This window comes from Neodiprion lecontei, chromosome 4 (assembly GCF_021901455.1).
Source record: "Neodiprion lecontei isolate iyNeoLeco1 chromosome 4, iyNeoLeco1.1, whole genome shotgun sequence".
Taxonomy (NCBI): domain Eukaryota; kingdom Metazoa; phylum Arthropoda; class Insecta; order Hymenoptera; family Diprionidae; genus Neodiprion; species Neodiprion lecontei.
In genome coordinates this window covers 9573584-9600214 of record NC_060263.1, presented here as the reverse complement: position 1 = coordinate 9600214, position 26631 = coordinate 9573584, and the positions used below count along the sequence as shown (strand labels likewise).

At 44.5% G+C, this 26631-nt stretch overlaps 1 protein-coding gene across 3 annotated transcripts in view; it reads left to right on the top strand.

The window, feature by feature from the left end:
* LOC107225242 (DNA-dependent protein kinase catalytic subunit-like) overlaps positions 1-7161 on the top strand; it is a 136983-nt gene extending 129822 nt beyond the window's left edge. For all 3 annotated transcript variants that reach the window (XM_046736558.1, XM_046736557.1, XM_046736556.1), the window contains 3 exons: positions 1031-3989; positions 4150-4364; positions 4439-7161. In XM_046736558.1, coding sequence (XP_046592514.1) covers positions 1031-3989; positions 4150-4364; positions 4439-4516 — 3252 coding nt within the window. In that variant the 3' untranslated portion in view covers positions 4517-7161. The remainder of the gene's footprint in view (positions 1-1030; positions 3990-4149; positions 4365-4438) is intronic.
* The last annotated feature ends 19470 nt before the right edge of the window (positions 7162-26631 follow it).

Sequence of the window (26631 nt, the reverse complement as noted above, 5' to 3'; positions counted from 1 at the left end):
CAAACTGTCAGCTGTGAGTTCAAAAATTATCAGCTATGCGGCGGAAACGGAAATGTGTTTTTTTTTTAATATAGGCACATTTTATGAATGCACTTCGTACCGAGTACATAGGCATTCTCCGAAAACGAAGCGACTTTCTAAAAAAAGCAGCTTAGGGGGTAAGGGAAGCAATTTACAGGGTCATTTTAAGGGATAAATATTAACTTCAGAGAGCTCAGCTGACCAAAGCCGCGTATTATTTTACATTTTGAGTAACTGGGGCACTTGTCAAATACCTTCCTAAATATTACCTTAGAATATGCGAAAAAGAGCCCTGACTAAACACGAAGTAGACCTTCTGAGAACTGCTAAAAGTGCGAGACTTATATGCAACCTAAATCGTTTAGGTCAAACTTGTGGCATAGCCTGCGGCTTAAGCGATTGGCGTAAACTAGCTCAATAACTAACGTACTTAATCAGCAGTACTTTTTACATATTTAATCTATCAATAAGTATAATTGTGCTATTTTTTCTCGCTAATAAATATAACGCTCCTCAGTTCCTACCAAAATGATTTGAAAATACGAAACTTTTATATTACCAACTTATAGACTGAAAAATGCTATCCATTTCTCTTAAAACCAGTCATTTTTCTAAATCAGTTGAATTTTTAAATTTTTGCGATGATATCTAGAGATAATTTAAAATACACCAGTACTCTATTTATGTATAACAACTCCGGGTATTCGATACCCGTGGTGAATCGAATTGCTTTACCCCACCATCAGGTAAACATTTACAGCGTAATCATAACTTTATTTTGACATGGGAACTCAGTTTCTATATCATGTCTAGATACGATCTGATGTATTATACTAATTGCTTTTCACTCTACATTCTGTGCCACAGAAAATCTCGAAGTAAATGGTAATTGTTAATTGGTAGAGTGTAGTTGGGTTCATTTGAAGTGCTCCATGTAATTCTAGTTTATTTAAAAAAAAAAGATTGTGCTTTCCGTATTTGTTTCAAGGTACAGTAATCATGATTTCAGGAAGCATCTTTGGCCCAAGCTGCTGGTAACTGGAGCACAGCAAAGATTGTTTATGAAAACGCTTTTCATACAAATGAAGGTCTGGTTAAAAGTTATTGCCAAGAATCATTATTCACATGTCTAGCGTATCTTTCGGATTGGGATAAAATTAATCACCTTATCGAAATAGAATTGGGTGGAAATTTCGATGCCCTTTGGCAAGGGCGATTAAACGAAAATTGGATGACTTCTTGGGCATTGCAAGCACAGATTCATAGAATGGAACAAAATGATTATAGCGACGGTTTTGCAAGATCTTTGACTGACTGGGTGAATACCAAGGACAAATTAGTTCAATTGAAAAAGTCTTATGGCGAAGAAACAGCAATATTTTATATCGATGAAAATCCAGAATTTTCAGAAAATTGCTTGATGTATGCCTTGGAGACTTTGAGACAGCAATGGCAACATTTAAATCCACTGTGTTACGAACAAAAGATAACGAACTATCTTAAATTGCGAGGATTGAGTGACATAAAAACGTATCTGAAAGGCATCAAAGACAAGAAAAAACTCGCCCAAAATGTACAATGCATACTTACCGTTTGGAATAACAATATGCCATCTAAACAGGATAACCTACTGCTGTGGGACAAACATATTGCTTACAGATTACATTTTCTTGGGTTATTAAAACAACAGTTCGAGGCTGAAGAATCAAATGAAACAAATCAAACGGTAGAAAAATTGAATAATGCAGTCGTCAAACATTGCTTAAATGTTGCAAATGCGGCATATGGTCAGTGCAATTGGCATTTTATGAAGAAGTATTTAAAACAATCCGAACCATTTCAAACAGATAACAATTCGATCCTTCACAAGGAATGGCAGTGTACACTGGCGATGTATAAATATCTTCGCTATTCAGATTATAAAACCACAGAAAAAAAAGTTAAAGCGTTCATTGATTCCTGGCAAGTATTATCTGAACTCGATGTTGATAATTGCTGTGATGCAAAAGTTCAAACAGATATCAGACTGCACCTAAGCAGCCTGGTGATTGAACTGCAAAAGTTATTAATGAAACATGAACCGATCGGTCAAATTTTGCTGGCAAATCTACGAAACTTGCAATACTTACCTATTGTGTACGATCAAGAGAATATTGTCACACAGTTAAGTGATTACTGTTTGATTAACATGAAAAAATGTTACGACTTGGCTAATGCCAAACATAAAGCAAAGTGTTATTTAATAGTTTCTATGTATTGTCGTTCTGTTGCTACTTATTCCGAAGGTATGCTGGAACTGTCTGAAGAATTTGTGCACTCGACTCTCAGTGCAATGAGCTATGGTTCGCTTGAAGCCAGTCAATATTTTCCGTGTCTACTGAGTCTAGAATATTCGCAAAAGCCTAATCTAAGACAAATATTCAAGTGTATAAGTGCGAAAGTGGAGACATGGATGTTTCTCAAGTGGCAAGCGCAAGTGTTGTCGTATGTTGGAACACCTGTATGTTCGCTTATTACTCCTATATTATTGAGACTTGCCGAAATATATCCCAATTCCTTTATTTACACTTTTCGCATGGCAAAAAAAATGAACAAATGTTCACTGAATCATCCAATCATTGATAAGTTGAATCAAATTCTCTCAGGAAACAATGACTTGGAATTAGTTCTCGAAGCCCTGGAGTATGTCGTGCAACCAGAGCTATATTTAATGCAGCATGTGATTGAATTGAAAGCCGACATTATGAAAACCGATGTCAATCTGGCGATAAATAATTTATTATCTACGGTTTATCCAACTACAAAAGACCCCCAACAAACTTTACTGCGAGGAGATGTCTACAAGGTCATAGCTAAATTTGAAAACAAAATAAAAGAACTTCCACAAAAGAATGGTCAGGAACTGTCGTTACAGATTGAACGGATAATGAAAGACTTAGATGAAATACTTGAGAATCGTATAAAAAATACTCTTAAGGTACCGCTCAAATATTACAGCCCATTATTGTGTGCATTTAACGGAAAGAACGTCGAAATCCCAGGACAGTATGCTTACGATAAACGACCTACGCCTCAATATCATACACAAATTGTAAAGATAAATCCCGAAGTGACGATTTTGACGTCACTCCGAAAACCGATCAAGATTAGTATGCTGGGTAACAATGGCAAAAATTTTGATTTTCTCGTTAAATTTGGTGAAGACTTAAGAACAGATGAAAGAATGGAGCAACTATTTATGTTAATGAATAAAATCTTACAAGCAGACACAGCTTGTAGACAACGTCAGTTGTCTATTAACACTTACCTGCCCTTTCCCTTGACCGGTTTGCTTGGACTAATTCAATGGGTTAAAAAAACAAGCTCATTAGACGAGATTATTAACGCGGTATTAACTAAGCATCAGACGACACAACGACAGAAAATTCTGAGGTCTTACAGAGAATGGATGAGTAATCCTCACAGTAGAAAGTATAGTAGAGAGGCAGTTACAGAAAAATTCAACTACTGCAAAAACGGAATTGACTGGGACATCTTCCGGAACGCATTCAAAAGCTTGAGTTCGTCATCTGAGGTATTTTTCGCACTACGTTACAACTTCATTACTTCTTATGCAACAATGTGCATCGCTCATTGGATCCTGGGAATTGGCGACAGAAACCTATCCAACACTTTGATATCTTATGCGTCAGGAAAAGCATTAGGCATCGATTTTGGATATAGTTTTGATGCTGCAGTAGATTCATCAGTACCAGAACTTATGCCATTCAGATTGACTCCACAAATTCTTGGGCTTTTACAACCATTCAATGAACATGGATTATTAAAAATAACAATGATGAATGTTTTACGGGCATTAAAATATGGAAAAGACCCACTTCTCGCGTGCATGGATATTTTCATAAAAGAACCATCGCTAAATTGGTTGGCAAGACAGAAGACACGGGATAAAGAATGTACAGATTCAGGTTTGTATGTTAAATATCTGACGTTATAATCAGATTTATTTTAGTAGTCGCTCGACGGTTCGTCGTCGTCGTCGTCGTCGTCGTCGTCGTCTTTAGTGTGGTACATGTGTATCACTTTATGTATTTTTAAAAGTTCTCTGAAAGAGCAATGTTCTTTTAGATGTCACATGGTACCCAAAGAAGAAGATAAGCATTGTTATGGATAAATTAAACGGAGTAAAACCATCTAAGCTTACTCTCGTACAGATAAAAGAGCGATATGGGAATACAGAATATTTTAACAAATATATTGATATTATAAATGGCACCAATAATGGTTTACAAGTAAGAGTACGATCGAAGAAGGATGATGAAAATTTAAACATCGAGGAACAGGTGATTTCATTATTATTACATTATTTAGTGTAACTGAAACTAAGAAACCATGTATAACGTAGGAAAAATTTCAGATCGAATGCTTATTGGATCAAGCCACGGATCCTAATATCTTGGCTCGTACATTTTACGGTTGGGAACCATGGATGTGATTGATTTACCGCATACCTCGTTGCGTATCTTGTGGTGGCTTGAAACTATTTATTTGCGTTGAGGAAAATTCGCAGAACTGTAGGGAAGAAAAGCAGGTTGTTTTTCAACCTGCTTCAGTCTGTGATGTACCACAGCCTGCTGGGTACTGTTAACAAAGATCCAATCATACATGTTCCAAAATGTGTCTATTATCGACATGTCGTCTCACATACCAAAAATCATGTTTTATTTATGTATTCAAATTTACTATATTAGGCTACTACAGATTAACACTAGTATTGAACGCGATAAAGAAATTCGTTGTCTTGCATCCAGGTGTATGTAAAATATGAATGTAACGATCGCAAGAAGTTTTTTTTCTTGAGCATGTAACAGAGTTTAGGATAGTATTCACCGTGCTGTCTTGATTAAAAATTAGATAGAAGAGGGAAAAAAAATGCTAGTTTGAGATCATATTTCATTATCAGAACATTTCATACGATACAACTGTGGTATTTTCTCATTTTACTCGCTGAATGAATCCCCAAAAACTGTCTAACCACATTAGAGAAATTCTGTACTATCGTATTTATATAATACATGAATTTAATTATTGACAGATAACTATTCTATCTTTATAACAGAAATCGATTGGTATCCACTTTGGAGATAATTATGCTTGATACTTCTTCCTGGTAATCTCTGGAACTCTCTATAGTAAGCAAAACAAATCGAAGAACATTGTAACGAGATCAGAAACATTACGGTTTAGAGGTAAGAGGTTGTCTCCTTGGAAATGAGGGTCGAATGATATACAACAATTTGCGAATGTTCCGACCCGAGTGAGGGCCCTGCTCAGAACGAATGACTTTTAATATTTATATTCTGGCCAATATAAGATAACTTAACAAAATTAGAACCTAGAAGAAAATTATAACATAACATAATTATATGAGTCTCAATCTGAAAACGTTATCAAGTTTTTGCGAATTATTCGAGCTTTGTTTCCAAGAAAACAACTCTGTTTATTATACTAAGGTCAAAACTCAGTTTCTACATTACGGTTTAAAGAGTACAAACCACTGTTTCGGAAAAATTTCAGATGATTGCCGGAAATGTATAATTTATATATATTTGAATTCGTCGCAGGAGGCACACTAGAGTCGTTTGTATGTGGCTTGTTAATGTGAGTAACTCAGTACACTACATTTTAAATTCACCTAAAATATTCGAACTTTGCACTTTCTCGAAGCATTTTTTCTCGCTGAAATAATAGATATGATTCTTACATATCGCTTTCATGAATGGCTGGGCCCGTTTAATTGGCTAAAATAATGTAGTGTACTAAGTTACTCACGTTAACAAGCCATAGACACAAGTCTCTAATGTGCACACGTAAACAAGCCGCATACAAACGTCTCTGATGTGCCTCTTGCGACGAATTTAAATATATACAAATTCACGGCACACGAAAACCAAAACAAACTTCGAATACCGGTGATGAGAGAAATTAATGACATTGTAGTCAGGACGGCTAGGTGGTCTAGCGGAGTAAGTCTCCGGTAAAGCATTTTTGGATACCAGGTTCGCTTCCTGGCTCTGTAGTTAATTTTTCAATTCACCTAAAATATTCGAAATTTGCACTTTCTCTAAGGAAATGTATAATGTAAAAACAATAAGTCCGAAAATATTCAAATCAGATTTAAAATACCACAGTTTTGTCAGATAGAAATTCTGGTATCACGTCTAAATATCACAAGTAAATAATAAAATTCACAAAATCAAGACACAATGTCAACTTTGTAAATTTCGACGCACATTATTTTACAAGTGGCGTTCCTATAAGTTCGTTTATATAAGTGGCGGCCAAAGTATTTAAATTAAATTAAATTAGATCGAATTAAATCAACTTCCACAAGATTAACAAATAAATGTATCAAAAATGAACTCGTAGGAATGCCACTTGTAGAAACGGTGTCTGTGTTGATTTAACATGTGTTGATTGGTGTATGTGTTGAGGTAAATTATATTAAATGTGTGAGTATTCAATTGACGTGTTGAATTTATCATGTGATATTTTGACATGTAATCGAAATTCCTACGCATAAAACTTATTTTCAAATTGTTTATATTTAACATCTGGTATTTGTCATAATAGAGATGTTGTAATATTCGTGTTTACTATCATTGACGCAAAGAACATCGCTGGAGATTTTTCATATGACTTTTTCCTCTATTTCAAACTCTTAATCCAAATAGTACGGCCAATATATCTTTAAGAATAGTTTTTGAAGTATTGGGATCTCTGCCAGAGGCGTGGCTTAAGAAATTGCACCTAGCAGTGAAAATATGCACTATAGCTTATGGGTCACGCTGTTTTTTATTACTATTTTTATAGAAACGCACTCTGTTTTTGTAATTTTGAAATATAATATAAAATTTTCATTGCAACAAATTTGAAAATTTGCACATAAATAATTACATAGTCCAAGTCTGCTGATGCAATTCGACATATTCGCCCATATATTCAATATCTCTACCAGATAACATATCTGAGTGCCAGAGTTCCCATTACGTATTATAATTTTGTATTCTCATCTTGATAGCTGAATTTATACATTGCAATACAACAGTTTTAAATAAAGAGTTTGATATATTATATAAATGATACTGGTTAGAATAAATATCAAGATTTACGGCAGCGAATCACCACTGAGTATCCGGTGAAAGGCAGCATCTACAAGTCGAAAATTATTTACTCTGCTCATCTTATGCACTAAAGCAACAAGTAAACATATTTCAAAAAACGTCACAGGGATTATATAATATATGTCCTCAACTATTTTAACGCGTTGTATCACTTTGAACAACATCAAAGAAACTTCAGATATCATCACTGATTCGCTCTACGTTACCGTAGCTTTTATCGACATTGTAAGAAACTCCGTAGTATGACACTATAGTTTACGACCGTCTATTTTATCACAAGATCGAGACATTACCGAGCGCAGACGTGGAACCTACATACCAGCTATAACGTTACCACAGTGTCAACGCGTGTCGAGCATGATCGAGACATTACCGCGTAAAGACATTAAGCTGCATACATGTAAATTTTGCACGGGTCAGTTTATAAAAGGTTCTTCCACTATAAGTCAACATTGAAAAGGTTCTTCCATTCCTAGCGAGGAATGAGACGTTGAGAGGCTAGCATCTACGAATTTTCGGGTTCGTCTGCCAAGTTGAGGTATAACGTTGTGAGGCCCTACATCGATCAGTAAAACTTGGAAGGATCAGCACTGAATTTGAAGAAGAACTGATTCTCAGAATTTAGGCTGATAAATAGTTCATGGAATCGTTAGACAAGCTGGATCATAACGTCGAGAGGCCCGCGTTGATCGGCAAATTTTCCATTCTGCAAGGTTGATTATCGCGAAGAAGGCTCGACTTCTACCAACGTCAGCATCATCGAGTTGTATGATTAACTGTGCAGGCTCCATCATCGAGGTATTGGCTAACATCGTAGTTATCAGAATGGAGGTATAGCTGTCGAACGTTGGAAAATGAATCTGATATGTAACACCAAGGATTCAATGAGGATTATTTCTACATACCGTACATGCATCCGTTATTTATGATTCAGCATATAATTTATATTATAAAAATATAATCAGCAATCATTTTTTTTTTAACCACAATATCATTTGCTTCTATACCCTATACACAATAATTAGAAGGCTAATACATATCTTATTTGCTAACGTGCAATTTATTCACGGGCGGAAATAAGGATAACATTTTTTTTAGTTTAGTCTGTCACGTGCGGATCGGTCTCGCACGCGACGACTTAACCCTCTAGGTATTCGTAGAGGTTTATTCTTATTTTTTTGGTGGGTCGGGAGGTGATCGTCCTCTACAGGGCTATCCCGGGAATAGGTTTGGAGGATCCAATGATATTAATGTAATAGAATGTTTACTATGGGATCAAGTTTTAATGAATCAATGAGACTGAAAATAGCAAGCGAAAGCAGCGGGTGAATATCTAAGACGAGGAAGCTTACATAAATATTCTTAACCCAGTGGTTCTCGTTCATGCATCTACTCACTCTTTTGGTGGTTTCTACTCCGAATTCTCACTCTCTGTCAATTATCACTATTCTTATTACTACACAACTTGATTAAGTTCGTGGCACAGCTGTCTACTCTTATATTCTAGCTTCGAAAGACTGACGTCGCGACGCGAGACGCTTTGAACACCGCGTGTAGAATTAGAGGAATTCACTCTCTATTCGTCGATGACTCTAAGACTGATAACTTTATACTCGACAGCTTTGAAGGAGCCTGTTTCCGTAGATGTTGATTTTACTCTGTCTCTAACGGGACTGACTTCGCTCGCTCGTCTGACACCCCTTGGAACGTCGGGCGGCGAGCGAGGTTTTCGCTGAGTTTACAATTTTGAAACAAAGGCTCGCCTCGCGACGGTCATCCTCGAAGCACGTGATCTCGCGATCGCCTCGTCCCGGTGTTGATTACACCCGAGATCTGGCGGGCGCGAAGACGCTGACGTTGCTGGCCGTCAACTACGCCGTTGCGCTTTGGTTGTTCCACGAACTGTTTTGTAAGAAATATTTTATATGGATTAACTAATGAATTTAAAGCTATGCTTCCTCATCTCTAAAGCGATATTAATGATTGACATGATTTATGATATATTCAGTGTAAATATGCGGCGCTCGTGACATCCCTCCCCCCTTAGGTGTCGATGCCCCCATCGACTCGGTGCGTCGGGCCGACGGTGACGCAGACACTGGAGGGTTGGCTCACCGCTGACCGCATATTTTAATCAATCGGTAGTTACATCGTTTGTGCATCGCACATGCGCTTTTTCATGACCCACGCACACATACAACACATTCTGGTTTTGGTTATTTCACTCACTTGTCACTTCACTGCTGGCTCGTCGCTCGATGTCCTTGCGCCTCGCCAGCTGCGTCACCCTCGTGAGCCTGGTCTTCTTCTGGTTGCCTTGACGTCCTTGGGTGTCCTCAGACAACCTCGGTGTCCTCGTCTTCTTCGGTCTCGGCTAACTCGGCTTGGAGGGTCGCGGGCGGTGTTCCGCCCGGCGATTCCTCCCACCGGATCAGGTCTTCCACGACCTCTGGTTCACCTTGCAGGACGTCCGCGAGGTTCGCCGGAGAGTCTGGTGTTGCGGGCGGCGTTTCGCCGACCGGTTCTTCCCAGCCGATCAAGTTGCCTTCCTCTGGTGTGTCCTCCTCCGCGGGTCCAAGAAGCTGGTCCATTTCCCTCTGGAGCGAAAGCCAGCGCCCCATGATTCGTGAACGCACTGCGGGGATCATGATCTTGCTCAACCTTCGATAGTCTATTAATAAGGGAGCCTCTTCTCCCTCCAAGATGACTAGGTGGTCGGTTTGGACCCCCTTTTCCTTGTCCCGCCTGGTCTGGACTCCCCTCTCCTTGGTGCTGACAGGTGGACGGCGTCGGGACGCCGTCGCCTGCACGGGTGTATCGTTTTGCCGTGTTGTTGAGCTGACCTCGTGGGTGGCTCTGGGAGCTGCTCGAGCGACGGGGGCTTCCTTCGTAACGAGGAGGCGACCGAAGGCTTCCACGCAGTGGCCCGCGTGTAGACCCGGTCTGTCGCCGACACTCTCGCCGCAGAGGGTGCAATTGGTGTTTGCCGGCCTCCGGCGCGAGAGGTAGCGCTCCAAGTAGCACTCCTCCCAGTGCTGTTCGCTTACTTTCTTCCCGCAGGTCGGGCAGACGCCGCGCCTCACCTTTTCCACCGCGCGGGTCATCGTTGCTGACGTCATTTTCGCCGGCGGAGGTACCTTCGTCAACTTCGGCGAGGCGGTCGAGGCGCCGCCTCAGCCGGTGCTGGTGCTGGTTCTGGTGCTGGTTCTGGTGCTGGTGCTCGTATCGCCTTCTCGTACCTTGATAGGCACGAGATTGCGTGGCTCAGCTGCTCACTTCCTGACCGTTCAGTTGCACAGAGAGGGCAGGGGCTGAGGTCGGAACCACCTGCCTGGTCTGCCCATCTCAGGTAGCAGTTGATCCAGTTCGCGCAACTCGTCTGGCTCTCGCGGCAGACCGCGCACGCCTTGTTAGCTGTCGCCCTGGTGAACGTGCGGAGGTAGTTTGCGTTGGACATTCTTGTCGGTTTCGAAACGTACTGAATTTTTTTCAAAGTTCTCGGGACTACTCGGGTCTGGCTTCAGGAGTCGAATGGCGTTAGTTAATCCCTCTGAGGCCCTCTGGCTCTCCTTCTCCTTCATGTTGTGGTGGGAGAAGTCTCGATGTCATCTAGGGTGTTATTCTCCCAATATGCCACCTCAGCCTCTTGGCGGGGAAGGGGGCAGGAAGACTCTCCTCTTTTTCCTTTGGGTTGACCTATTGTTCCTTCCCTTTCCACCTCGTACCTTGTACGCGGAGCAATTCCTGGAGCAGCGCTCGGGTTTCTGGCGCCGCCGTTGTCCCAACGCGTTGCCTGTTTTGTCTGGCCTAGCTCAATATCTTCGTAATGAGTTGCGAGAGTCGTACGCTTCGGGTGTCCACAGGGCAACCCAATCCACTTCGCCATCTTGTAGAGGTTGGCTCGCCATATGTAGGTAACCAATATTATCCCGAGAAGGAGATCCAGGGCAAACCCGGTCGTAAACAAGACGTGCTGTTCCTCCTTGTCACGGCGGTGGCTGCCGATTTCGGAGAGTCGTTGCTGCACGTCGTCTAGGGATTCGTCAGCACGTGACATTCTCCATGCTGAGTCCTTCCTGGTATATTCCGACAAGATGTTGCCTTGTCCCGAGTTTTATAATTTTCCCTTCAACGGTTCTCCGAAGCTTGGGGCTATTAGAGAGATGTTCAGTGAAATCTCCGGTGCGTAGAAGTATTGTTCGCGGCTTTCGTAAACGCGCATTCCGGTGAGAGAGGTACTTCGGGTGCGTCCTACACAGTCAGCGCTGAGGTGGAGTATCCCGGCACCTTCCAATGTGGTTGCGACTTCCATCCTTGCCGGACAGAGTATATGAAGATGTTCCGGTGCATGCAGCGAATAGAGCCATCCTCCCTGGGAGGGTAGATGCTTCCAGAACGAGTCGTCTGTCGATTGAATCCTTACATCGCAGAGCCTGTACGCGTCGATTGAGGGGTTTATTAGCATCATTACTTCGCATTGCTGCGATGTCGATACCTCTTTCAGAGGGGTCTCCATCGAGCAAATATAACGGTGCTCCACCCTGGTGCATTCGTTAATATATACGGAGTCTGCCATGAAGTACGTGCGGCGGTCCGCCGACACAACTATGTACGGCGTCGACGGTTGAATATGTGCCGATCCGTTCAGTCCCGTTCCGCGTTGGGAGGCTGGCCACGCGTACATGCGGTAAAGGTGATAAGCCGCTCACTCGAGCAGGGGAATATGAACCATGATAAGGATCCTGCCCGAGTGGAACACAATATCCGTATTAACAACGCGGGATAACGATTCTCTTCGTAGGTATTCGGTCGCGAGGGGGAATTCAAAATCGGGTACCCGAGTCTGTATTTCCCTCGTGATGGCGGTTAGCTGTGTCGCTGTTAACATGCTAGGATCGTAACGTCCTTCCCTAGCCATTGATATCGCGAGCAAATACTTCTCGCTTGTCTCAATATATTGCTTGACCTTTGCTTCCACCCGGTACGCGAAGTTCGCTAAGACATTACGGCGCATCATCATGCTCGTCTGGTTGGAGAGTTGATTGATTCGTGCATGCAGCTTATCGACCATGTCTAGTTCCATCAGATGTTCTCGATGTAGTTCCTGGAATCTCGAGTGGGTCACGTGAATTTCTTTACTGATTATTTGAGTTAAATTGGATTGATCATTAAACAATCGATCAATCTGTGCCTTGATATACGTTGCATCTTCTTCATTCATTGTGCCGAATAGCGATTTGCTGAGCGACCCGATGAAACCTGGCGGCACCGACCGCTTCTTCATAGTTCGGATTCTTAATGGCTTAATTCGTGCGCTAAGTCTGGAATTGTGAGAAATGGCTTCAAGGTTATCTGCCATTTGTTTAGCGCGCTGCATGAGTCCCTGAAGGTAGTCCAAGTTCGTCATTTCACGGCAGGCTTCCCTGGTTGTGACCCGGCAGCATGCCCTGAACGCCTCGTTTAAGGAACCTCGTAAGGGTAAGTTCGATTCCCAATATCATGGCCCCTATAAAATTGTCCAGGTAACTGACCATAGCAATGTCATACTGGAAGCAGAAAATGGGAAAAGGATAAGGAAGCATGTCGATAAGGTAAAACTGGCGGTGGTATGAGCCGATAGCCAGTTTACCGAAATTGTACCATAAAAATATATCGTAATGTACAGCTGAGCTACGCAGTAATTGCGGTGAGCGAAAGCAAACATCTATATGAGAGTGCGCAAGTATGAGTGTGAGAGTATACAAATAAAGCGTGTGTAAACATGTTGTCTGCATGTGTTCGCAGAAGAGTGCGGGAGTGAGAAAGCGAGACGGATAAACAATCAGTGTAGGAGCGCGCGTCACCGACCACCAATTCGAACAATGTTGTGCGTGTGGGTGCTTCTAGCTTCGACGGCCCTGGCCGCCGGAGAGCGTCGTAGCGACAACGCATATCATGTAACACCAATGAAAGATCAACCAGGAATTTACTACGAGAGGGTGGCCCCCCTCCGCCTGCAACACGTGGACTGGAGAGTCACCGTGTTTATGGATATAGACGCTTTCACTACGGATTCACCCCCTACGGAGAGGCAGTTAAACGAGGCGTTCAGGGCATGCTGCCGGGTCACAACCAGGGAAGCCTGCCGTGAAATGACGAACTTGGACTACCTTCAGGAACTCATGCAGCGCGCTAAACAAATGGCAGATAACCTTGAAGCCATTTCTCACAATTCCAGACTTAGCGCACGAATTAAGCCATTAAGAATCCGAACTATGAAGAAGCGGTCGGTGCCGCCAGGTTTCATCGGGTCGCTCAGCAAATCGCTATTCGGCACAATGAATGAAGAAGATGCAACGTATATCAAGGCACAGATTGATCGATTGTTTAATGATCAATCCAATTTAACTCAAATAATCAGTAAAGAAATTCACGTGACCCACTCGAGATTCCAGGAACTACATCGAGAACATCTGATGGAACTAGACATGGTCGATAAGCTGCATGCACGAATCAATCAACTCTCCAACCAGACGAGCATGATGATGCGCCGTAATGTCTTAGCGAACTTCGCGTACCGGGTGGAAGCAAAGGTCAAGCAATATATTGAGACAAGCGAGAAGTATTTGCTCGCGATATCAATGGCTAGGGAAGGACGTTACGATCCTAGCATGTTAACAGCGACACAGCTAACCGCCATCACGAGGGAAATACAGACTCGGGTACCCGATTTTGAATTCCCCCTCGCGACCGAATACCTACGAAGAGAATCGTTATCCCGCGTTGTTAATACGGATATTGTGTTCCACTCGGGCAGGATCCTTATCATGGTTCATATTCCCCTGCTCGAGTGAGCGGCTTATCACCTTTACCGCATGTACGCGTGGCCAGCCTCCCAACGCGGAACGGGACTGAACGGATCGGCACATATTCAACCGTCGACGCCGTACATAGTTGTGTCGGCGGACCGCCGCACGTACTTCATGGCAGACTCCGTATATATTAACGAATGCACCAGGGTGGAGCACCGTTATATTTGCTCGATGGAGACCCCTCTGAAAGAGGTATCGACATCGCAGCAATGCGAAGTAATGATGCTAATAAACCCCTCAATCGACGCGTACAGGCTCTGCGATGTAAGGATTCAATCGACAGACGACTCGTTCTGGAAGCATCTACCCTCCCAGGGAGGATGGCTCTATTCGCTGCATGCACCGGAACATCTTCATATACTCTGTCCGGCAAGGATGGAAGTCGCAACCACATTGGAAGGTGCCGGGATACTCCACCTCAGCGCTGACTGTGTAGGACGCACCCGAAGTACCTCTCTCACCGGAATGCGCGTTTACGAAAGCCGCGAACAATACTTCTACGCACCGGAGATTTCACTGAACATCTCTCTAATAGCCCCAAGCTTCGGAGAACCGTTGAAGGGAAAATTATAAAACTCGGGACAAGGCAACATCTTGTCGGAATATACCAGGAAGGACTCAGCATGGAGAATGTCACGTGCTGACGAATCCCTAGACGACGTGCAGCAACGACTCTCCGAAATCGGCAGCCACCGCCGTGACAAGGAGGAACAGCACGTCTTGTTTACGACCGGGTTTGCCCTGGATCTCCTTCTCGGGATAATATTGGTTACCTACATATGGCGAGCCAACCTCTACAAGATGGCGAAGTGGATTGGGTTGCCCTGTGGACACCCGAAGCGTACGACTCTCGCAACTCATTACGAAGATATTGAGCTAGGCCAGACAAAACAGGCAACGCGTTGGGACAACGGCGGCGCCAGAAACCCGAGCGCTGCTCCAGGAATTGCTCCGCGTACAAGGTACGAGGTGGAAAGGGAAGGAACAATAGGTCAACCCAAAGGAAAAAGAGGAGAGTCTTCCTGCCCCCTTCCCCGCCAAGAGGCTGAGGTGGCATATTGGGAGAATAACACCCTAGATGACATCGAGACTTCTCCCACCACAACATGAAGGAGAAGGAGAGCCAGAGGGCCTCAGAGGGATTAACTAACGCCATTCGACTCCTGAAGCCAGACCCGAGTAGTCCCGAGAACTTTGAAAAAAATTCAGTACGTTTCGAAACCGACAAGAATGTCCAACGCAAACTACCTCCGCACGTTCACCAGGGCGACAGCTAACAAGGCGTGCGCGGTCTGCCGCGAGAGCCAGACGAGTTGCGCGAACTGGATCAACTGCTACCTGAGATGGGCAGACCAGGCAGGTGGTTCCGACCTCAGCCCCTGCCCTCTCTGTGCAACTGAACGGTCAGGAAGTGAGCAGCTGAGCCACGCAATCTCGTGCCTATCAAGGTACGAGAAGGCGATACGAGCACCAGCACCAGAACCAGCACCAGAACCAGCACCAGCACCGGCTGAGGCGGCGCCTCGACCGCCTCGCCGAAGTTGACGAAGGTACCTCCGCCGGCGAAAATGACGTCAGCAACGATGACCCGCGCGGTGGAAAAGGTGAGGCGCGGCGTCTGCCCGACCTGCGGGAAGAAAGTAAGCGAACAGCACTGGGAGGAGTGCTACTTGGAGCGCTACCTCTCGCGCCGGAGGCCGGCAAACACCAATTGCACCCTCTGCGGCGAGAGTGTCGGCGACAGACCGGGTCTACACGCGGGCCACTGCGTGGAAGCCTTCGGTCGCCTCCTCGTTACGAAGGAAGCCCCCGTCGCTCGAGCAGCTCCCAGAGCCACCCACGAGGTCAGCTCAACAACACGGCAAAACGATACACCCGTGCAGGCGACGGCGTCCCGACGCCGTCCACCTGTCAGCACCAAGGAGAGGGGAGTCCAGACCAGGCGGGACAAGGAAAAGGGGGTCCAAACCGACCACCTAGTCATCTTGGAGGGAGAAGAGGCTCCCTTATTAATAGACTATCGAAGGTTGAGCAAGATCATGATCCCCGCAGTGCGTTCACGAATCATGGGGCGCTGGCTTTCGCTCCAGAGGGAAATGGACCAGCTTCTTGGACCCGCGGAGGAGGACACACCAGAGGAAGGCAACTTGATCGGCTGGGAAGAACCGGTCGGCGAAACGCCGCCCGCAACACCAGACTCTCCGGCGAACCTCGCGGACGTCCTGCAAGGTGAACCAGAGGTCGTGGAAGACCTGATCCGGTGGGAGGAATCGCCGGGCGGAACACCGCCCGCGACCCTCCAAGCCGAGTTAGCCGAGACCGAAGAAGACGAGGACACCGAGGTTGTCTGAGGACACCCAAGGACGTCAAGGCAACCAGAAGAAGACCAGGCTCACGAGGGTGACGCAGCTGGCGAGGCGCAAGGACATCGAGCGACGAGCCAGCAGTGAAGTGACAAGTGAGTGAAATAACCAAAACCAGAATGTGTTGTATGTGTGCGTGGGTCATGAAAAAGCGCATGTGCGATGCACAAACGATGTAACTACCGATTGATTAAAATATGCGGTCAGCGGTGAGCCAACCCTCCAGTGTCTGCGTCACCGTCGGCCCGACGCACCGAGTCGATGGGGGCATCGACACCTAAGGGGGGAGGGATGTCACGAGCGCCGCATATTTACACTGAATATATCATAAATCATGTCAATCATTAATATCGCTTTAGAGATGAGGAAGCATAGCTTTAAATTCATTAGTTAATCCATATAAAATATTTCTTACAAAACAGTTCGTGGAACAACCAAAGCGCAACGGCGTAGTTGACGGCCAGCAACGTCAGCGTCTTCGCGCCCGCCAGATCTCGGGTGTAATCAACACCGGGACGAGGCGATCGCGAGATCACGTGCTTCGAGGATGACCGTCGCGAGGCGAGCCTTTGTTTCAAAATTGTAAACTCAGCGAAAACCTCGCTCGCCGCCCGACGTTCCAAGGGGTGTCAGACGAGCGAGCGAAGTCAGTCCCGTTAGAGACAGAGTAAAATCAACATCTACGGAAACAGGCTCCTTCAAAGCTGTCGAGTATAAAGTTATCAGTCTTAGAGTCATCGACGAATAGAGAGTGAATTCCTCTAATTCTACACGCGGTGTTCAAAGCGTCTCGCGTCGCGACGTCAGTCTTTCGAAGCTAGAATATAAGAGTAGACAGCTGTGCCACGAACTTAATCAAGTTGTGTAGTAATAAGAATAGTGATAATTGACAGAGAGTGAGAATTCGGAGTAGAAACCACCAAAAGAGTGAGTAGATGCATGAACGAGAACCACTGGGTTAAGAATATTTATGTAAGCTTCCTCGTCTTAGATATTCACCCGCTGCTTTCGCTTGCTATTTTCAGTCTCATTGATTCATTAAAACTTGATCCCATAGTAAACATTCTATTACATTAATATCATTGGATCCTCCAAACCTATTCCCTGTAGAGGACGATCACCTCCCGACCCACCAAAAAAATAAGAATAAACCTCTACGAATACCTAGAGGGTTAAGTCGTCGCGTGCGAGACCGCTCCGCACGTGACAGACTAAACTAGTCCGGGGGTAGGGAAGGAGATGGAAAGGATAAGCGATTCTATCACGTATAGTTCGACTCCCTCGATTGTCGAAAATGAGAAAAAGTCAGAAAATTTTTCTGGTTTAAATTCCAAAAAAAGGAAAATTGGAATCCTCGATTCCAATTCCCACGGAAAATCACCTCATATCCCACTTCTGACACCAGTTTAGTCTGTCGCGTGCGAGACCGCTCCGCACGTGATAAATATATACCGTACATACAAGAGAATCTTTAAATACAGCTCAGACATATGGCTTGTAGCAGTAGCTTGTAGCAAGCGTGCCGATACTATCTGGGAACATGATCCACTTGTCATTCCAGCTCAGTCCAATTTCCGTTTAGCGTACGGTATAGACGTAATGCTTTTTTACTTAATATAAAGTTTTCACAATTTAATTCCACCCATTTTGAAAACTTTTCATAACTATTGAAAACTTTTCAAAATTTTTTATAACTTTTGTCCATTTTTTAAATTCTTTTGTTACGTCTGGCGTATCGCCACACGTCTCTCTCGTCTTGTCACTCTCCCACCATCCTTGCAGTATCCTTATCATTTCATTCCTATCGTCCTATTTCCATTCTGGCTCACGCCACTCGCTTTTTGCCGACTCTGCTACTTCTATTCCCCACCATTTTGCACACCTTACGTCTAATCCTCTGTACCTCAAGCATTCCGATTCCAACGTTCGACTAGAACAAATCTTTCTTTCCAACAGTTAACCACCTTACGTATAAGTTTACTCATCAATTGTGAACTACACCCTTTGCTCAAACCCACTCCGCGAATTATTCAACCAAATATATAGTTCATACCTGAAACACCCAAACGTTATTCAACCTTATTCCAAGTTCCGGTTGTCTCCGGACGTGAAGGCGAAGGCCAACTCGTTTAATCCTTACCGCTCGGGAATAAACGACGTCCACGGACGTAACACTTTTGCAAACTTCTGAAAACTTTTGGGTGCAGTTTGGAACTTTTAAGAACTTTTGAAAACTTTTGGCAACCGTTTGGAAACTGAATAATGATTGATATAGACTTGACTATTGAACCTTTCATTATATGCGTTAGATGAAACTGAAAGACGTGGGCAAAGCGGATGACAGCTTTTATTACATGCATATATAAATGTCTGACAATGAGTTCGCGCTGACAATAATCGAAACCCATCCGACGATAAACATAAATTACATTTATATTGATGATATTCTCATAAGTAACAATACAAAGGGAGTTCTGGATATAAATCTCTACATTAGTGGCACAGCTCCCAGACGCAAACCTTTTTCTAGAACGTTCGAGGGTGGGAGGTTATCCTTACTCTGACTGATCATCGATCATCGAAAAAAATCCTCAAAATTACGCTCTACGTTAACATAGTTTTTACCCTCGTCAGGTATATTGTGTTCTACGTTACCATACTCATGGAGTAAGATCGAGAAATTGTATTAGCGAGCGCAACTGCGAACCCTCAACCGTTCAACCTCGAACCCTCGCGCGTGCTAAGGTCAACAAGGTTATTTCATCGTGAGTCAGGTTCAGGAAGATTCTTCCATCCCTTCGACGATCGAGAGCCTTCGAGGGGAGGTAAGAGGTTAGGAGGCTTGCAACGACCCTGAAGGAATTCTCAGAATTAAAGCTGAGACACAATTCATCCAACCAGTTTTTAATTAACATCGAGAGGCCTGCGTCCAATGGGTATCGACGCGACATTGAATTCTGAAAGGTCATCGGAAAGATCTGCTTCGACCCTGAACAAAACCTCAGGCTGTATATTTCAATTTCATTGTTTGATTAAAACCAATCCAAATGATTACATGCTTACGTATAGTTATTGAATCTATTGCATATGCTCCTGCTACAACTTTGTAAAAATGATTTCGCTAGTGACCGATTGACAACAATAATACTTGGCATAACGATAAATTATGTTTGGTTTTTTTAGACGTAATATCCTTACCGACATCCTCGCGTAGTATCAAACATGTAATGTTGTAGTAGGAACGACTCAATTTGGTATGGTAATGACAGCATATAAGTCATGCTAAAGAATTTTCGGAAAAAGCCGCGTTTAGTTAGAGTAACTATATAATTGCCGTTGGCGATGTAGTCCCATTAAGCATAGATAGTAATTAATGTTGCTTATATATTTTTTCATATGGTATAACAATGAAACATTCAAGCACCGGGAATGCACCATATTTTTTTGTTGTTTTATTGTTCCCAAAACTATAAATTTTTTTCAGAGCAGCTATGCAACATTATACATGTTTCGTTGTAACATAATCGCTTTCGAAATTTTGAACCGTTATAAGATTCATTCATAATTTTTTTTAAGTTGACCTTTCCGTTTATTTGATGATTGATGTTATTCATTGGAATGATTTCATTTTACGTTCTAATCAATCGTTTGAAGAATATATTTTATCTCTTACCAAATTAATCCATTTTCAACCATTTGTTTCTGACCAGTGATCCACCCCTTATTTATTATAAGTTTGCCTCAACCATTTGAGCAACTCTTACAGCCCTGTATAGGACTATACTTTTAGAACTTACTATACCATTTATTACCCCAGTGCGGGACCGAGTCGATCGCCTCGGCGATATCGAATATCGTGATTGCCCCGCCTGACAGGGCTTTCATCTGTCCCAATGTTCCAATTAGGAGCTGCGTGTTTTGGCGTTAGCCGTCTTCTTTGGTAAATCCTTTTTGGCGCGGGCATAGTTGCACGAAATCCCTCACTTTGCTTTCCAAAATCTCAGTGAACACTCTCGATAACATCGAGCCGAACGTGATCGGTTTCCAGTTTTGAACTCTGCCTTGGTCTTTGCCTGGCTTGGGTATCAGTGTTGTACGATTGATACACCAGGCTTCGATCACTAAACAGCTTTTCGATCAATAAAATGTTATACAAGATTGTTAGAAGCTCAGCCACTCCTACTCTCCAGATGTGTGCTCTTTAAATCATATCTCGACCGGCTGCAGATCGACCATTGATGCGTATGATTTTCTGCTTCACCTCCGCAACAGTGATGGGACGAAAGGTGTCGCGCATTAACCGTGGCCTGCGCTCACATGATTGTAGAGCTAGAGGGCCAGGCGTACCCCATAACTCTTCGTAAACTGGCTGCACTTCTATTTTAGTCGGCGGTTCTTTTCAGTTCATTAGATTGCCAATATCACCCAGCAACGAGTTGCGGTAGCCAACCTTTGAGGGCATTTTTCGAAAACGTTTTGGCACTTAGCGTAGCCCATTCTCTTTTTTTGATTATAATTTAGACCGCTACTGCGTCTGGCCCTCTCCTCCATTCGTTTGGCAGCGTGACTAGTGCCCCGGTCATGTATCCGGCTCCTGGGGTTAGGAGTCTTCCCCTTCAACACTAAAGTCATTTCGAATATTTTGGTGTTTGAGGAATCCTTGAATTTCTCAGCATGATTCACGTAAGTATCCAGGCATTGCTTGAGTTGCTTAACTAGTTCGTTGAATTTCCCAGGTACCTCTATAGAGCGAATATAAGCTTTGACTGGGTCTTTCCAGCCTTCATCGTCTTGGCTTACCTCTGCCCTTGCAACCCTTGCCGGTGCACCCTCCGGCTCGTCTTTATTGATGTTTAACTCGTCGGCTACGAGGTCAGGCGAGGTCAACTTCCTCTTCGCTCCTAGCATCTTTACTTGAGTTGGATTGGCGCCTACGTCTTCTCGAGTTTGCTCGCTCCGAACGTTTCGAGCGTATTTGCTTGGCACTTTTACCCGGAAAGTACGGCAGCATAAGTTTATTAATATGACGCTCACCCTGGAATCTTTGTTCCAGCTCCGCTAATAATCTCGCCTCTTCGGCGCTCCATATCCGCAGACCGCGACCAGTTTGTGTTTAGGCCACTCGGCTTTCTCACGCCGCTTACAGTTGCGCTCGGCTGGGTGTTTATGTCGTTCGTGTTGTGACAACCTGATCTGACTGTCAAGCGTGGTGGGCATTCTCTCCGATATGATCGGTATATGAGCAAAAATTCCACTCTGGAGTGCAGCTGTTTGAAGTGCGCAATTATGTCTTTCAGGGTAAGGAAGCCCAATCTCTTTTCTTTACCCAGGCATGTACTGCAAAACGTGATCTCCCCTACTAACGGCACCTCCAATAGTTTCGTACCCAAATCGAAGTCCAAGTCGAATCCATGGTCGTTATCGTTGGTCCCACGTCCATCAGCAGGCACGCCTGCCATACATGACCTGGGACCCTGGTCACCCACATCAGAGGCTTCATAACTTGTATCCATTTTTTAAAGTAATAAAGTTCCGTTACAGAATAGATTAGAGCTTATTCTGGCTGCGTCTCCGATCAGCGCTAACCTCCTCTCGGGTCACAATGGGGTGGTTCGTTTCTGTCAGGCCCTTGTCTGTTTCACGGCATACTCTGGTGTTTGAAGCGCATTGCCTCCTTGTGTGGATTGATGTGAAATAACGGACGCCCCTTCCTTGAGAAGAGGTACGTCTGTGTGCCTTTTCCACAGACTAACGGCAAAGCTTTATCCACTCGACTAATTGGCCTAGTATAATGGCGAGTTTGTTCCCATTGCATCACAGCTTGCGCTCCACCTCTGGGTTCTTCTGTTCGCGTGCTTCTTCGCTGACGCTCCACGACTATGGATGGAAGGTCGTCCCCTGTATCCACACACTAATGATTGCACAAGTATGAAGCGGTCAAGGAAGTGAATGCATTTTAGTTCTTGGTCTCGCATCGAGGTCCGGTCATTCAAACAGATCGCGACAATGCTGTTTCCCGGCTGGGGGCACGTGAATTCTTTTAATGTGACCAGCTCAAAATGCCGTTGCCGTACCTGGGTAACCCCAGGCAGGTTGGACTTAAGCCCCCGCAATTTGGCCGCCTCCTATTGTTGACGTTGCCCGGCTTACACCACTTGGAAGTCCACAGTAGGCGCTTGGCACAGGGATACAGGTGTTCAACCCGCTACCTTGTAAGCCGCCAATCGCTAAGCCCCCGTCGTAGGCCTACTTTTGGAAGCATCTTCACAAAATCGAAGCAAGGGTGAGCTCCGCAGCAGTTTCCGACCGACACCACGAGGAGGTGACGGAGGGCACATGGCTGACACGATTCGGCGTACCAAGTGGGCGCATACACCGAGTCATTAATTCTAACTTGTGGCACCCCGAAAGATGTCTCCCAGGCAACACGGGACACTTGCAATGCCCGATTTTTTATCCGGATAACGATCATGAAACAATTGATACAATTCTCTCAGATTATTCGACGTCAGATACTTCTGAACCGATATTTTTTCACCATTTCTTGCAATGCTTACGCAGCTTCTTTGATCTGGTGTTATGCGACTGACCTCACTTCGATAAAATTCTACCACGAGGATCACCAGTAGACGGATACAGACGGGCTAAGATGGTTGAATAACTATTTTCGTAACATCAAATGAAATTTAACTCCATTATACGCAACACAGCGAGCTCGTGGGAGAAGCAGAAGAAGAAGAAGAAAAAGAACATTTATTTATTATACTAGGGCGTTGACCCTTGGATATAAACGAGTAAGAGTATACACGAGCAGATGTCTTAATAACTAACTAAGCTGATTTACAGAGAAAATTGAGTAAATATAGGAAAGAGAATAAAGGAGATATAGAAAGTAGAGAAGATAATGAGAAAATTTGAGCAACAATAAAGATAATAGTAACATACATGATAATGAAAATAATAGTAATTATAATAATGACAATAATAATGATAACAATAACAATAATAATCGGTTCGAGAAAGTTCGAGAAAGTTCGAGGTAGGGGGTACTAGACCGTGCGTATAAATTCGAGTAAGGCGGTTTTGAAGTTCTCGATGGCAGGTAGGCCCCGTATTGTGGGAGGAAGCGAGTTCCACAGCCGGGTAGCGGATACGAGCACCGATTTTTGATGTCCGGAGGTCCGAGATGACGGTACAACCAGATCGGTTGGATCCGCGCGGGTGAGAGTCGAAACTGCCGAACGATGCACAATTTCGTGTCGGAACAGGTTGGGACACGAGAGTTGATCGCACGATATACGAAAATGCGAAGAAAATAGTTACGCCGTTGAGCGACTTTGAGCCACTTGAGTCTCTCGTAGAACGGCGTAAAGTGCTCATATTTACGTACGTTGAGAACAAATCGTACAAAGGCGTTGAGAGCTCGATAAAGGCGTGTGTCTTCGACACCAGTGATGTCGAGAAGCAGGAGTGAACCAAAGTCGAAAATTGGAAAGATGAGGGCTGTGACGAGTAGGCGACGAAGATCAGCCGTGAGAGCTTGTCCACCAGACTTCAGTTGATATAGAGTTTTGTACACACGATTGCAAGTGGATGTGAATTGCTCGCGCCAGTTCAACGTAGGAGTACGTCGGCTGTCACCTTGTCGTGGTGTAGGGGCTTGATGGCCGCGATGAATCTTGAGGATCCGACGCCACGGGACTCCAAAATCCCAGGGTGGAAGTGATTTTAGACGAGCGCCCACTAAGAACAGCCGGCCCAGCCTCCTGGGGCTGGGTGTATGAATGGTGGTTCGAATGAGTGATGAGTGCATGGGATGTGGCTGAGACCCTGGGGGATATTCCCGGGAGACTAACCAAGGTAGGAGTAGTAAGCCGACCGGCCGGGGCCGCGGAAAATGTCAGTACCTTTACCGGGCCGCTGTGGCGTCCTAGAAAACCACATGCCCAAAGTGGGAGAACCGCTCTCCGTAGCTGGCGGGAGCCAATAAGGGGGTTGAATCTGGGGTCTCGGGCGCATGCATGGAGGATTACCTGGTCAGTATTTCCTCATACCCGAAGTCCGGTGGGGTAAATCCGGCAAGGTCTTACCCGAATGGCGGCCTACCCTGGCTCGGATTGACAGGGGAATCCCCAGATAGAAGACTCGAAGGAGGTAGGGGGGTAAGGGGGATCGCATGGATAGGGCAGACCACCTGACAAACTGAAAGCATCTTCTATGCGAAAGGGGGTAGGGCTTTTTTCGGCGGGGATAGATGCTGCACCGAGGTGCAGCTGCCATGATGGCCGAACCGTCGTTAAATTCGAATACATGCAAATATGGATCATTTTCAACAACAAAACGAGAAAACAAAACATGACGCCATGGCGTTCGAGAAGTTTGAGGTGGATCCCTGCGCGAGGAGGCGTAGCATCCGCCGATCACACCCGTCAACACCGACGGGTGACCCGGAGAAGGAAGTGGCGTCACTGCCGGAAAGCGGGACACCACCGGTCCTCATCGACCTGGAGCTACCGACGCCGGGAGCATAGGAGAGGGCACCCTAGCCAAGGGGAGCGATCCACAAGGCTAGAAAGGATGGGGAGAGGACCAGGAGCGGCCCGTTGAAGGGGATCCAGATGACCCTGGATCTAGGGAGGGTAACGAAAACTAAGCCTCAAGTACCAGTCGAGGAGGTCTATACCAGGTCCGGGAGGGAGGCCTTGAAGGCACTGATCGCTCTAATTGATGGCATGAAGAATTTCACGATGGAGCACAAGAATACCCACGTGAGCCTAAAGGAAGACACGGCGAAGGCGGCTATCGTGGTCAAGCAGATAGAGCGCGGATGACGGGCAATGGAAGGGGAGCTATCCAAGGCTAGAACACTGCGGGCCGCTGAGACGAAGGAAAGGGTCACACAGACGGTCAATGACCAGCAAGAAGGCAAAGCATGGAAACTGAGCGAGACGGAAGGTAGGACGGTGACGGGGGCTAAGAGGAAGCAGATCTCACCCTCGGTCGGGGCGGTGGAGAAGAGACCCTGTCCGGAGGAAGGTGCCGTAAAACAGGCAGGGAGGAAGAACTAGGGGGATGGCTGGAGCGAGGTTTTTGAGTGATCTTTCACATCAAGTTCTCAAAAGGGTGAAGCTTATCAAGTAGTGCCAACGACTCGTGAGAACATGATTCAGCGAATCAGAAATGCTTGTGCGAAAATAATACCAGAGACACTTCTCAGTTGTGTACAATCATTCGAAGCGTAGATCAACAAATGCATCGAAGTGGAAGGTCACCATTTTGAGAACCCAATGTGAAAGATCACTCAAAAACAAGTAACCCAATAGTTTCCAAATCGTACTCTTGGAACCGTTTAACACCTGCTACTTCATGAAAAATTTGAGTTTTAATAATTACAGCGCCATCTGTATCCGATCGAAAAAAAACTTTCGAATAAAACTTGTGTATTTTCTCATCGACAATTTGAATCTGCAATAAAAAATAGTAGTTTCCATTTAAGATTTCAAAGTTATTACCGCTCACGCCCTCAGGGGTTGGGGCGGAGGGTTGAATTTTACGGGGTTAGTTTTCCCCATTAAAATCAAACAGTTTTAGTTTCGAACATTTCTTTGTACAATGCACATTTCTTGAGATATTTTGATGTCTCAAGATAAAAAACTCACCCTGTATATATATATATATATATATATATATATATATATATATATATATATATATAAACCATATACGCGACTTCAAGCCAAGTTTTGTTGCCACGATACAACATCATCTTCCATAAAATAATCCATGAAATACGATGTGACATTAGCAGCGTACCTAGAATGCGTATTGCCTCCCGTAGCCCCAATGTTACTGTTACAAGCAATATGATGCTCTGTATAATGTATGCATGGATGTCTGTGAGTGTGTCATAGAGGTGTAAGAATGAGCTGAGGAATTAGAAGGTCAGTCGTGATATGAGTGTCGTCAGAGTAATTACTCTTGTACCACAACAACTCTGTATATAGTTCGATTTCTATGGCACCTTGAATACACCCACATCAAGTTCAGTTTATGCATTCATTTTCTAATCTTCCACCCTTGATTGTAGCTGCATTAGTTGCAACAGTTACCAAAACCTGCGCAGCCATTCATAAGCTCATTTCTCCACTGACCCAGGACGATCTGTCCATTTTCGTCCATGTAGTCAGCATATTCAACTCCATAGTATACTAG